Genomic DNA, 14582 nt, shown 5'->3' on the forward strand with positions numbered 1-14582 from the left:
GTCAAGGGGCGATGGTTAGGGTCGCTCTTGTTGGAGATGGTCATTGCCTGGCACGTGTGTGGCACGAATGTTAGCTTCCAAGCGATCTAATGACCTGGAATTTTCTCAGGGGTGCTGCTCCTGTTTGGCTGATGTAACAACACCAGGGCCAGAATTTTACATTCGGTGTGCAGGCACGCACCCGATTTTGCCGAAATGTAAAATGATGTGCGATGATGTCGTTGGGCATGTGTCCCGACGTCATCGCGAACTCATGCAATATTTTGTTCAGCGGGCTCGCATTGGAGTTGGCTGCGTGCCCGCCGATAATTTGAAAGGCCTATTAAGGCCATTAACCAGGTAATTAAGTTGAATTTTACGCTGCCCATCCAGCCTTACGGTTGGCGGGCAGGCAATAAGGCCAAGCAGCCTTTACATTTTTTACAAACCCTCACCCACGAGCGGGATGAGGTTTCCTAAAGCTAATACAAATTAAATCAAAACTTCCTTCTGCCATTAAAAGCATGTCTTATCTCATGAGGCAGTTCCGTGCCTCGGGGAGGCTGAAGCGCTCTTTCGCGCGCACACGCAAACTGCACGCTCGACCCGGCTCTCCCTCCTCCTCCCACCTGCCCCCGCCCGCACAGGCAGCGCTCAGCTCTGCCGCTCGCGGTCCACGCAGGGCAGGCCTTAACTGGCCCGCCTGCGTGAAATCGCGGTGCGGAGCTGATCGCAGGCGGCAGACGGCACCCCGCCTGCCCTCACCGAGCCCGCCTGACAAATGCAGAATTCTGGCCCACAACTCCAAACCAGTTTTCTGCCACACACACAGTGATTTACACCAATGGAGCTGGGCAGCTCCGAACAGCTCCCAGGCCAACGTCTTATCAGAGCATACAGAGACAAATCGTGTTTGTTGGTGTACTCAACAACAACAACTTATATTTATATAGCACATTAAATGTAATAAAACATGCCAAAAGAGCAATATAAAAGAAACATGACAGTGGACCATATAAGGAGATATGAGGTCAGTTGACCAAAAGCTTGGCTAAACAGGTAGATTTTAAGGACTGTCTTAAGGAAGGAAAGTGAAGTAGTAAAGCAATGAGACATAGGGAAGAAATTCCAGAGCTTCAGGCCTAGGCCAACTGAAGGCATGGCAACCTACGATGGAGTGATTAATATCAGGGATGCAAAAGAAGCCAGAACTAGAGAAATGAAAATATCTCAGAGGGTGGTAGAGCTGGAGGAGATCACAGAGATAGGCAGAGTGAGGTCATGGAGGGAATTGAAAATGAGGATGCATATTTTAAAATCAAGTCTTTGCTTGAACAGGAGACAATGTAGGTCAGGGGACACAGGGTTAATAGGGGAGTGGGACTTGGTGTGTTTTAAGGCACAGGCAACAGTTTTGGATGACCTCAAGTTTACAGAGGGTAAAATATGGGGGACCAGCCAAGAGCGTATTGGAATATTCGAGATCTAGAGGTAACGAAGGCATGAATGAGGGTTTCAGCGGCAGGTGAGCTGAGACAGGGACAAAGTCAGAAGATGTCAGGGAGGCGGAAATAGGTGGTCTTAGTGATGGCATGCACATGAGGTCAGAAGCTTATTTCTGGGTCAAACGTAACACCAAGGACAGAATCATCCCAGGTTTGCTCTAAGCACGGTAGTGGGCAGGAAAAGGGCATTTTATCTGCTGGCCACAATGGCTGCTTTTCACATCCTATCGTCCCATCCCTGCCTCATTAATTATGCAGCCACAGGAAACACGCCGTCTTGCTGGCAAACGGCCTTCAATTTGCCTCGCCGCTTCCTCATGCAGGGCGCCATATTTAAACTACAGCGGTGCGTACACTTCTCAATGCTTGCAGTCTAGGAGGGCACTGGTGAAGACATGGTCCCAAAGGCTAAGAAGAGTGCAGCACCCCACCCCAACCCGATTCAGTGGCACATCCCTGGGATGCCTTCTGGACACCATGGAGGCCTGCTGTGACGCGCTCTGGCTGCAGGAGGCCCATCAGTCTCACCACTCTGGCTCGGGAGGCGGTGCAGAGGTGGTTGGTGCCAATGCTGCACACAAGAGGTCGGCCATCTAGTGCAGAAAACGGATGAATGATCTCATCTGTACCGCCAGGGTAAGGCAACCATCTCATCACTCTAAGCTCACACTCTCATAAGGCCATCACACATTCACTGGCATTTCACTTACTGACATCACTACTCACTCTCACAGACACCCTCACATCTCCATCTCGCCTCATTTCCTCTGGGAACTGCCTCTTCAGCCCTCACCATCTTGAGGTCACTTGCACAGAACTTGTGCCTCCACGCACACCCTGGGATATCCCCCTTCCCCAGTACAGCCTTCGTCCTGCAGCCTCTTCCCTTGCCTGAGGCCACTTCTCCCCTTTCCCCAAGCAAGCCCTAACTCTGCAGCCATTGAAAGGCCACCCCCACCTTATGGCTGGCCTGGTGGGTAGAGACCTGCCCGTGATCACCCCCCCCCCCTCAAAAAATGATGTGGCGCTGTGAAGCCTGGCACTAATGACCACAAGCCCTGTCCAAAGGAAGGTCTGCAAACAAACCTCGAAGCCCCAAGTGAAATGCAGTTTGCCCGATGCACGTCGCTTATGTACAGTTGTGAAACACACTGGCATCCAATCAGGCTGACATGATCCAGCGTGGGGGGACGATTCTGGTGAGCAGGGCTTATAATTAGATGCAAATGTATTAAAATGAGGTTCCTGACATCTGGAAGCAGGCAACGCTTGCTGCCACTGAAGACGGGGGAGGAGTGGATGATCACAAACTGCTTTCACAATGGTGTTAAAACGATTTTTGGCCTTCTCGCCATATTGTCTGCTCACACCCGCCATGACACCCGGTGCCAACGGTAGCAGAAAATTCCAGCCCAAGGACGTGAACAGATTGGCTTAATCTCAGACTGTTGCCAGTGAGAGGGATGGAGCTGGTAGCTAGGGGACGGAGTCCGGAGCAGGGAACGAAAACAATGGCTTCAGTCTTCCCAATACGTAATTGAAGGAAATTTCTGCTCATCCAGTACTGAATGTTGGTGGTGAGGCAGAGCTGGGTGTCATCAGGGTACATGTGAAAAAACGGTTAAGAACCAGAGTTAAGCATGTGCAGAATGTTAAGGTGGCATTGGCGTTCAAATTTCATGTTTACCTTATTTTCAGGATTATTCGCAGGTCTGTGTGCAATTTTCAGCTGGTGTAGGAAGCACACTGAATGGTAGGATGGAAAATTGTGTGTAAATGAAATTTAACATGATGGGGACAGTTAAAGGAAAGTGCTGTAATGAGGTGCCAAAATATTGAAAGCCTGCAGCTTTCACATAGCACCTGAACCTGTTAGCAAGCTTTGCCAAGGCTAAGAGGGCAAAAGATTGCATTGCAAATGATTGTGTCGTATGATTACCAGGATGATAGAAGGGAACTTAGATGGACCTCAGTGTTATCTTGTCAGCAATTCCTCAATTCCTAAGATTATGAAGTCCGGGTAAAAGCGAGGTTAAAGGAAACCCAAGATGTATGAGTCTGCAATCACATGTTGGGGAAAGGCAGTGGCATAGTGGTATTGTCCCTAGACTAGTATCCTAGAGACCCAGGGTAATGTGCTGGGGACTAAGGTTCAAATCCCACAATAGCAGATGGTGAAATTTGAATTCAATTAAAAAAAAAAGCTGGAATTAAAAGTCTGATGATAACAACAAAACCCATCACTGATTTATGCAAAAACCCATCTGCTGCACTAATGGCCTTTAGGGAAGAAAATCTGACCCCTGAGACCCACAGCAAAGTGGTTGTAAATACCCTTTAAAATAGGGCAATTAGGGGTGGGTAATAAACACTGGCCTAGCCAGTGACACCTACATCCCATGAATGAATAAAATCTTAAAATGATATAGTAACCTGATTGGAGATGGTCGTTTGCTTTCTCTTGCCATTCTGAAAAGATGAAGGAAGTAAGACACATATAAAGGAAGTCTAGAGAAATGGTGCAGGAGGGAGGGCTTTATATCCCTGGGGAATTGGGTTTGTTGCAGGGGAGATGGGATCCGCATAAGCCAGACTTGTTGCCCCCTTACCCAGGACCAGGACCATTATTTTAACAGGGAAGTTTCCTAGTGCTGTTGAGGAGGATTTACAAACAGAAAAGAAAGCCTGCTATAACGCAGGAAATGCAGCAGCTAATTTGTGCACAGTAAGTTTCCACAAGCTGCAATGTGATAATGACCAGGGGCAGAATTTTAAGTCCCGTGGATGGGTGTAAAATCACGCGAAAATCACGATCGGGCAAGGGTCCTGACATTATCCCATGCTCGCGCCATATTTCGCTCAACGGTCTGACAGGCGCAAAAGTCGGAATTGAGCCCACCGACAACTAAGAGGGCAATTACGCCCATTAACGGCGCAATTGTCTCTGACTTTTCGCTTGGCGGACAGGTGAATCGGCCAGGCGATCTTTGCATTTTTCATGAAACCTCATCCAAGGCGGGATGAGGTTTTTGTTATTAAATTTTTTTTAAAAATCTGTGGAAAGCATTTTTATCGTCTGTATGTTCAGGTGCCTGATTGTGATGCTTGGATGTTTTTTTTCCTGTCTTTCGAAACTTTATATCATGGTTTTCGGGTCCACAGCTCCCCGAGGCAGCTCTCTGCCTTCAGGAAGCTTTCCATCAGCGCTGGCCCACGCCCGCGCTGACATTATCGTCCGCCATCCTCCTGCCCCCTTCCCGGCAGCGCTGAGCTTTTCAGCGCGTGTTTCAGCATTAAGTCACAGTTGGGGACCAATCACAGTCAGCGGTCCGTTCCCCGACTGCTCCCGGGCCCACCGATCGCGCCCGCCCATCCAGCTTAAAATTCAGGCCCAGATAATCTGTTTTTTTCTTGTGATGTTGACTGACGGATAAATATCGGCCAGGACACCAGGGATAACTCCCTTACACAGCTTTGAAATAGTACCACCTGAGACGGCAGGCGGGGCCTCAGTTTAATGTTTCTTCCAAAGGATGGTACAGCACTCCGGTACAAGGTCTCCACTTCGCTCCAACTCTGACCTTTCAGTCCTTAGCCTGTTATAGTGTTCCAATGAAGCTCAAGAAACAGCATTTCATCTTTCAACTGAGCACTTTACAGCTGCCTAGACTCAACATTGGGTTCAAACAATTGTAGGTCTTAATCTCTGCCCCCAGTTTGTTTCATGTCTTTTTTCACTAGTTAGGGCTTATACCTTGTTTCTTTCTTAATACTTTTAGATTGCATTTAGACAGCAATTATCCTCACAACCACACCTCCCCTAGACTCAGAATGGAGCTAGGGCTCAGATACAGGGTTCATATCAGGTCAGCCGGGATCTTACTGAATCTTGAACAGGCTTGAGGGGCCAAATGGCCTACGCCTGCTCATTATGTTATGTTCTTATGATATGTGAGAAGGATTCAAATGAGGTCATATGGGTTGAACTGTGGGAAAAAGTGGCGATCAGGACCCCCCTGGAGGGCAAAGACTATACAGAGGAGGATTAGGCAAAAGTAAAGAAGGTTATGCCTGATACTGAGATCTCAAGACTACAGAAAGCCTACAGGTGTATTGGGACTGCAGAGATGAAATTAAAAAGGAAATTCAGAAAGGAGAGTGCATGAAAAAATATTGACAAATAAAATTAAGGAAATCTCAAGGATGTTTTATAAATAGCAAGAGGATAATTAAGGAAAGAGTAAGTCGATTAGAGATAATAATGTGTGGAGAAGATGTGCGCATGATTTTAATTAATACTTTGTGTCTGTCTTCACAAAAGTGGAGGATGGTGCAAGCATTTTAGTTAAGGAAGAGCGTGAAATATTGGAGGTGATATACACAGCCAGAGAGGAATTATTAAGGAGTTTAGCATCATGAAAATGTATAAATAACCAAGTCTGAATGAAATGTACCCCAGACTGCAAAGGGGCAAGTTGGATTCAAAATTGGCTCAAAGAAGCAGTGTGGATTGGAGGTCAGGTATTTTAGGATTGGAAGCTGTTTGCAGCGGAGTTCGGCAGGTCTCAGGTCCCTTGCTTTTCTTGGTATATATTAATGAGTTAAACTTAAATGTAGCAGTCATGATTAAGAAATTTGCAGATGATTCAAAAATCAGTTGTGTGCTTATAGTGAAGAAGAAAGCTATAAACTGCAGGGAGATATAAATGGGCTGAGCAGATGGCAGTGGATGGCAAATAGAATTCAATCCAAAGGTGTGTAAGGTGATGCATTTGGGGATGGCAAACAAGACATGGGAATAACAATAAATGGTCGGATATGGAGAGGTGCAGAGGAACATCAGAATGTATGTCCACAGATCCCTGAAGGTAGCAGGATAGGTAGATATGGGGGTTAAGAAGGTATTTGGGATATTTTCCTTTATTAGCAGAGGAATTGAATATAAGAACAGATAGATTATGCTAGAACTATACTATTTACTTGATGTTTATAAAATTGAGTGGACTCGATAGAGTGGATAGACTGTACCTTTTTCCCTTAGCAGAGAGGTCAATAGCCATGGGGCATGGATTTAAAATAACTGGCAGAAGGATTAGAGGGAAGTTGGGGAGAAATGTTTCATTCAAAGGGTGTTGGGGATCTGAAACTTACTGTCTTAAAAGGTAGTGGAGGCAGAAACCTTAAAAAATACTTGGGTGTGCACCTGCAGTGCTGTAGACCTACAGGGCTATGGACCAAAAACTGGAAAATGCAATTAGGCTGAATAGCTCTTTTTCTTCTGGCATTGACACGATGGGCTTAATGGCCTCCTTCTGTGCTGTAAAATTTCTGTGTTTCTATGTTTTGTATCATGTTGTGCCTTCCAAAGCCTCTGGATGTCCCAAAAGCACTTTTTAGCCAATGAACATATGCCATTATTACAGCATGCCTGGCTGGAGTGGAGGCGTACTTGAGGCTACAAAGCTGAGCTGCACTGTGCCAGCTGTATGGTGCATGTTAACAACAGATGCTCCTTTTGCTTTTGGCACAGCTCTGCCGCCGGACTTTCTGTGGGGAGCTGTCATCACAGCCTTCAGGCCAAGAGTCTTTGGCAGATAGGCATGACAATGCCTTTTCAGGTGTTTATCCCATTTTCTTTCGGAAGCTGCATCTGTTTCCACCATCCGTTCAGGCATTGCATAATAAAACGTTCCAATTCCGGTTCTTTTGCCAATCACATCAAATCTTTGTTCTCTGGTTACTGACCCTTCCACCACTGGAAAATTGCTCATTTTTATTTACTCTATTAAAGGCTTTGAAGACCTTTACCAAGTCTCCCCTTAACTTTCTTTGCTTTGAGCAGGTCAACTCCAGTTTCTCTAAGTTGCCTGACATAACTGAAGGGCGGGGTTTTCTGGGCCCCGCCCATTGCAGGGATCGACCCGTCCCCCCCAAAAATCAATGGACTTTTGGCTGGGCCGCTGTATCCCCCACGGCCGATCCCACCACAGCGGGGCCGGAAAAACCCAGCCGAAGTCTTTCATCCCTGGTACCATTCTAGTAAAGCTCACCTGCAGCCATCCTAAGACTTTGACACCCTTAAAGCTGGTTTCAATCTGAAACCACTTGGTGCCCACACAGCAATAGCTGGGTATAGGTATGACTAACAATTAACACATTCAACGAGAGTGACAAGTTTAAATGAGTTTCTTTTATTATTGCCTAACTAACTAACAATTAGCTAACAATTGACACATTTTACAGGGGTGACGAGTTTAAATGTGCTTAACCCAATACTACATGAGGTTCTTTCATTATTGCCTTATTTTATTGGAAAACCAAACAGAAGGAAAGAATTTGCCTTTATACGCTGGGTGGGATTTTCCAGCCCCACCTGCCACTGGGATTTCCCAGTGCTGCCGAAAGTCAACAGACTTTTGGCTAGGCCTCCGCAGCTCCTGTGATGGGTCCTGCCATGGTGGGACCAGGAAATACCGGCCACTGTCTCTCACAACCTCAGGACTTATGGTACAGTCATGGTTGTCATGTAGGAAAAGGTGCAGACAATTTTCAACCAGCAAAGTTCAGATCATCTGTTTATGCTATTGCACAAGGGATAAATGTTGGGCCAACACTAATGAGAACAATGGGAGGGTTTTGGGGGCAGTTTCTGCCTTGTCCCACTAGAGAATGCCCTGTGGGAACTCCTCCAATATTTTAGATAGTCATTGTTCTTCAATCTTTCTGCTATTCTGCAACTCGGCTGATAAATCAATTAATGAATGTTTGAGTAACTCGAGGAGTGTTACTCAATCTGTGACAACTTGAGCATGTGCCTCTGTTAGATCTTGCAACTATCTAAAATTAGAAATAAATACAACGACACAAAAGGAATGCACAGAAAGTACAACTTGAACAAAAAATGCTACTTTTGAAAAATCGAACAGCTTTTGGACAAGCTTTAAGTCAATTGTTTAATTCTGAGTGTTTTTGCAGAATACAACAAAATCAAACTTCTGCCTTTTTAGACATGCCTTAATTAGCCTTGACCACAACAACACCAGAAAAGATACTGACTGCCACTTTAGACATGTCCTACCTTTCAGTTGTGTTAAAAGAGAACGTGCATCCTGAGCTTGGTACTGTAGCTGCAGGCTATTCTATCTTTAAAGTACTGTGGAACTATCTGCCATTATATTTTCGTAACCGAAATTAAAAATGTAAAATTGCTACACTGCAACCATTCTGGGTTCTTCGTCTGCAAAAACATAAATACAATTAAAGTACACGTTCCATAGTTTCCTGTCTTTGCACAACTGTTTTCTCCATAATGTTCAGCATTGGACTTGATTAGAAGGTGATTTGTTCAGTTGCTTGACAGGGAAATGCATGAATTTCAAAAGCGGCAAAGGACATTCAGTACTTAAAGGGTTAATACACAATATTACAGATAATTGCTTTACTTAAAAACAGGACAACAAAATTTGGACAGCTATTTAACTGTAAGGTCAGATAAAACAATCCAATTTTCCACTTACAGCTCGCAAAATGCTGTAAAAACTATTGAAGTGTTGTTTTCTAACAATATGGTAATGGAAGCTCCCAACCTTGAGTTGAAAGTGAAAGATTTCGAACTGACAGCCACAAAAGTGCAGGACAGCTCAACGACACACAAACTCTTGGATATCTTGCTCCATTTGGTAGCTTTTGGTTCTACAATGTGAGGGCCTTTTTGCAGTATGTTTCGTGAATACCTGCACCATCTGTACAGGAAGTAGACTAGTCCATTGAAAGAGCATCAATTGTTGTAGAGGCACTCCACATCAACTGAGCAGCAAATATTCCCATTCTAGACAAGAAAAGAGAAGTTCACGTTACTCAAAATTTTCCACATTGGAGCTGAGCAAATAATCTTCATTCACCCAAAAGGTACCCTCAATTTCGTTGCAGAGAAACGTATTCAAAACTTCTTATAGAAACGTATGTGCATATTATAATCATCAATAATGTACTATGCCAGAAATTATATAATGAAACAAGCTATGTGTACACAATAGGGGATGAGAGCTGTCATTTGAACTAATCATCCAGAGACCCAGGGTAATGCTCCGGGGACCTGGGTTCGAATCCTACCATGGCAGATGGTGGAATTTGAATTCAGTAAAAATCTGGAATTAAAATTTAATGATGACCATGAAACTATTGCTGATTACTGTAAAAACCCATTTGGTTCAGTAATGTCCTTTAGGGAAGGAAATCTGCCGTCCTTACCTGGTCTGGCCTACAGGCGACTCCAAACCCACAGCAATGTGGTTGACTCTCAAATGCCCTCTGAACAAGGGCAATTAGGGATGAGCAATAAATGCTGGCCTAGCCAGTGATGCCCATATCCCATGAATGAATAAAAAACACTTATTTTTGTTAAGCACGGAAGCCCATTACAATGATTAAGAGCTTATTTGATTCATTTGTGAGATGAGGGCATCTCTGGCTAGATCAGCATTTATTGTCCATCCCTAATTGCCCTTGAGAAGGTGCTGGCAAGCTACCTTTTTGAACCACTGCAGTCCATGTGGTGTAGGTACACCCACAATGCTGTTAGGGAGGGAGTTCCAGGATTTTGACCCAGCAAATTGAAGGAACGGTGATATATTTCCACTTCAGGATGGTGAGTGACTTGGAAGGGAGCTTGCAGGTGGTGGTGTTCCCAGGCACCTGCTGCCCTTGTCCTTCTAGATGGTAGAAGTCCCATGTTTGGAAGCTGCTGTCGAAGGAGTCTTGGTGTGCATCAGTAGTGGAGGGAGTGAATGTTTAAGGTGATGGATGGGGTGGCAATTGAGCGGGCTGCTTTGTCCTGGATGGTGTTGAGCTTCTTGAGTGTTGTTGAAGCTGCCCTCATCTAGACAAGTGGAGAGTGTCCCATCACACTACTTACTTACGCTTCGTAGATGGTGGACAGGCTTTGGGAAGTTAGGAGGTGAGTTACTCTCTGTAGGATTCCCAGCCTCTGACCTGCGCCTGAAGCCACAGTATTTATATGGCTAGCCCAGTTCAGTTTCTCATCAATAGTAACCCCCCAGGATGCTCATAGTCTCTGAACCCAATGGGAAATTCAAACGTTAAAGGTGAAATTGGTCGTTAGAGATGGTGAAAGTGACAGCCTGTTTTACATATTGGCTGAACTTTTCCAGCCCCACTGCGGGCGAAGCATCGGCCCAACCAAAAGTGCATTTTGACGGAACTGGGCGATCCTTGTGGTGGGCGGGGCCAGAAAATCCCACCCACCACTGTGGAGAAGAAAATCAAGCCGGGTGTTAAATGAGCTGCTGGTTCACCCTCCACAGCTTTGTGCTCCCATCTAAGGCCAATTTCAGTCCAAGTGTTCTCTTTGTGCTCAAAACTGGAGGGCGCTTTACATTTAAATAAATCTGTGGAGCTTAAATTCTGATAAGCAACAGCCAAGTCTTAAAGTTCAAAACCATTTTTGTCCCCCACAGACTAACAACCAATAACAACTAATTATAGACATGATTGTGCTTTGTCATTCAAAATTCAGATCCATACTTCAGATCAATGTAAATTCACTGGCTGGCAAGATAAATTAAAAGGGTAGGCAATAAACTTTGTTACTTTATTGCTAATATTCAGTTCGTACTAAAGCCTGCTTAGTATTGCTAACACATTAATCTCTTTTAAATACCTCATCACAGTGGGATCTTTCCCCCATCTTAATTCAGTATTTATATATGTGAATGAATAATAAACACTAAATTTATATGTGCAATAGCAGTTCTGACAAACTTACTGTGAAGTAAAGTGAGTTCTATTTAACATGGACCTATTTCTGTGATTCAATGTTGTGCACCTGTTACTATGTTACTAAATTTAGGAAGGAATTCTCCCATGCCTCCATGGCAGATTTAATGGTGGGCGGGGGGAGGTTGGTTGGGGGGGGATGTGGCGGGTAGCCTGAAAATTGATTTCACACTGGTGTAAAATGACAGAGGGATCTTCTGCTCCTGGCCGCCATGGCGGGTCACAATCCCTACCAGAGGCCGGCGTGAAACCTATTTTTATCCCACTAATGGGATGGAGGTGAAGGCCCGACCGGATTCGCACCAATCAACGCCAGATCGCCCACGGAGCAAGAGGGAAATCAGGTCAGTCCAGAACATATCTAGACTGATGCAGTGTCTACATATTGGGGCTTACATGAAGGCAGCCTGGAGCTGCCCCAGGGGTTCTGGATGGAGGCCTCCAGTGACCCTGGACCCTGGAAGATGCAGCAGTATGTGGGGAGAGCATCTATCAGGTGGATCTCCCAGTTCCAGTGTCTTCCAGGAGGTCCATCTTCCAACTTAAGACTGTTCCTGGAGGTCTATCTTCTTTCTTCAGGAGGTCCATCTTCATTCTACAATGGTGGATTAGTGGTACCTGGATGCCTTTTAAACATGGCGCCCGGATATGGTGGCAGGGCGCGAGCCATCAGCCGGCCCTGCTGTGGGAAACGTCGGGAGATCCCCGACTGCATAATTAATCAGGAGGGGGTCACGTGATACAGTGGCATTTCCAGGTAGCCTGCACGATGAGAAACACTGCCTGCCCCCACACCCGTGAGGGACTTAGTCCCGAATTTGAGAATCCCACCCTTAGTTATTAGTTGAGGGAATGTTGCCACAGAATAAGATAAATTAGCAGAGACTTGCAAAACAATGCAAAAGCTCTTCTTTAAATTCCCATCCCATGCCATTTCATTCTTCCTGTGCTGTCCCTCTCATGCCTTATCCATCCCAGTCCTTTCATCTCACTCATACCAACCCCGTCCCATCCCACCTTCCTTCCTATACCATCGCTATCCCCCATTCCGTTCCTCCCATGTCATCCTATCCCAGAATCCTATTACACACGTCCCATGACGTCTTCCCCACTTCCATGCATTCCCTCCTCCTATTGTTGCTCCTCTATCAAAAGGACCACTTTACTGTTGTAGCATTCTCTATGTTTGGTCAGGTTGTCCTGTACTTAAGTAGATGACGATTGGTAAATCAGCTATTTTAAAACTTTAATATAAAATTCAGGAACAGAGTGTACCCAGGCACTGCCCATCAAATGAGCCCACCAATAGATGCCCCCCCCTTTAAATGAACAATTAAAAGAGTCTGGACAGACAAAAACTGCATATTATTATAGATAACATCAATATCAGTGTTTTGGAGTGTATGACAAAAGTATTACTATTCTGGATACTTCTGATCTTTTCAATTAAATGAATAAATCAAATATTAGAAAATAGCTAACACATTCATTAAAGCTAATTGGAATTTTTCAGTTAAAAATTAATTAATTTAGCAGCAGTAGTATGAAACCAATATCATTAGGTACTAGAAGTTACAACGTTAATCTTTTAATCACAGATGTCACCATTATAATTTTTTTGTTCATTTTATCAAATACTGGCAAGGCCAGTATTTATAATCCATCCTTAATTGCTCTTGAGACGGTGAGTCACCTTCTTGAATGGCAGCAGTCCATGTATTGTTGGTACACACACTGTGCTGTTAGGGAGGGGGTTCAAGGATTTCGACCCAGAGACAGTGAAGGAATGGCGATATATTTCCAAGTCAGGATGGTGTGTGGCTTGGAGGGGAACTTCCAGGTGGTGGTGTTCCCATGTGTCTGCTGCCCTTGTCCTTCTAGATGGTAGTGGTCATGGGTTTTGGAAGGTACTGCCAAAGGAGCCTTGGTGAGTTCCTGCAGTGCATCTTGCAGATGGTATACACTGCTGCCACTGTGTGTCGGTGGTGGAGGGAGTGAATGTTTGTGGATGGGCTGCCAATGAAGCCAGCTGCTTTGTCTTGGCCAGTGTTATTGGAGCTACACTCATCCAAATGGAGTATTCCATCACACTCCTGACTTGTGCCTGTAGATGGTGACAGGCTTTGGGGAATCAGGAGGTGAGTTACTCTTCACAGGATTCCTAGCCTCTGACCTGCTCTTGTAGCTACAGTATTTATATGGCTAGTCCAGTTCAGTTTCTGGTCAATGATAACCCCCAGGATGTTGATAGTTGGGGATTCAGCAAAGGTAATGCCATTGAATGTCAAGGGGCAATGGTTAGATTCTCTCTTGTTGGAGATGGTCATTGCCTGGCATTTGTGTGGTGCAAATGTTACTTGCCACTTGTCAGCCCAAACTTGGACACTATCCAGGTCTTGCTGCATTTGGACATGGACTGCTTCAGTATCTGAAGAGTCGTGAATTGTGCTGAACATTGATGATTGCACAATGAACATCCCCACTTCTGACCTTTTGATGGAAGGTAGGTCACTGATGAAGCAGTTGAAGATGGTTGGGTCTAGGACACTACCCTGAGGAACTGAGACAATTAACTAGCAGCAACTACAACCATCTTCCTATGTTTTAGATATAACTCCAACCAGTATTGAGTTTTCCCCCTGATTCCCAGTGATTTCAACTTTATAAGGGCTCCTTGATGCTACACTTGGTCAAATGCTGCCTTGATGTCAAGGGCAGTCACTCTCACCACACCTCTGAAGATCAGCTCTTTTGTCCATGTTTGAACCAAAGCTGTAATGAGATCAGGAGATAAGTGACCCTGGCAGAGACCAAATTGAGCATCAGTGAGCAGGTTAGGCAAGTGCCGTTTGATAGCACTGTAGTTGACCCTTTTCATCAATTTACTGATGATCGAGAGTAGGCTGATGGGGCAGTAATTGGCCAGGTTGGATTTGTCCTGCTTTATTTTTGTGTACAGGGCATTCCTGGGCAAATTATCACATAACTGGGTAGATGCCAGTGTTGGAACAGCTTGGCTAGGGGCACAGTAAGTTCTGGGGCACAAGTCTTCAGTACTATTGCCAGAATATTGTCGGGGCCCATACCCTTTGCAGTATCCAGTGGCTTCAGCCATTTCCTGAAATCAGTTGGAGTGAATTGAATTGGCTGAAGACTGGCATCTATCTTGCTGGAGGTCTCCGGAGAAGGCCGAGATGGATCATCCACTCGGCACTTGTGGCTGAAGATGCCTGCAAATGTTTCAGAATTAATCTTTTGCACCGATGTGCTGGGCTCTCCCATCATTGAGGATTGAGATATTTT

The 14582-nt window shown here is 45.1% G+C and overlaps 1 protein-coding gene across 6 annotated transcripts in view; it reads right to left on the reverse strand.

The window, feature by feature from the left end:
* Positions 1-8418: 8418 nt before the first annotated feature.
* The window catches only part of LOC121283444 (protein kinase C-binding protein NELL1-like), an 839758-nt gene continuing 833594 nt past the window's right edge, over positions 8419-14582 (reverse strand). For all 6 annotated transcript variants that reach the window (XM_041198022.1, XM_041198019.1, XM_041198018.1 and 3 more), the window contains one exon: positions 8419-9312. In XM_041198022.1, coding sequence (XP_041053956.1) covers positions 9262-9312 — 51 coding nt within the window. In that variant the 3' untranslated portion in view covers positions 8419-9261. The remainder of the gene's footprint in view (positions 9313-14582) is intronic.

The sequence above is a fragment of the Carcharodon carcharias genome, chromosome 10, assembly GCF_017639515.1.
Source record: "Carcharodon carcharias isolate sCarCar2 chromosome 10, sCarCar2.pri, whole genome shotgun sequence".
In the NCBI taxonomy this organism is placed as follows: Eukaryota; Metazoa; Chordata; class Chondrichthyes; order Lamniformes; family Lamnidae; genus Carcharodon; species Carcharodon carcharias.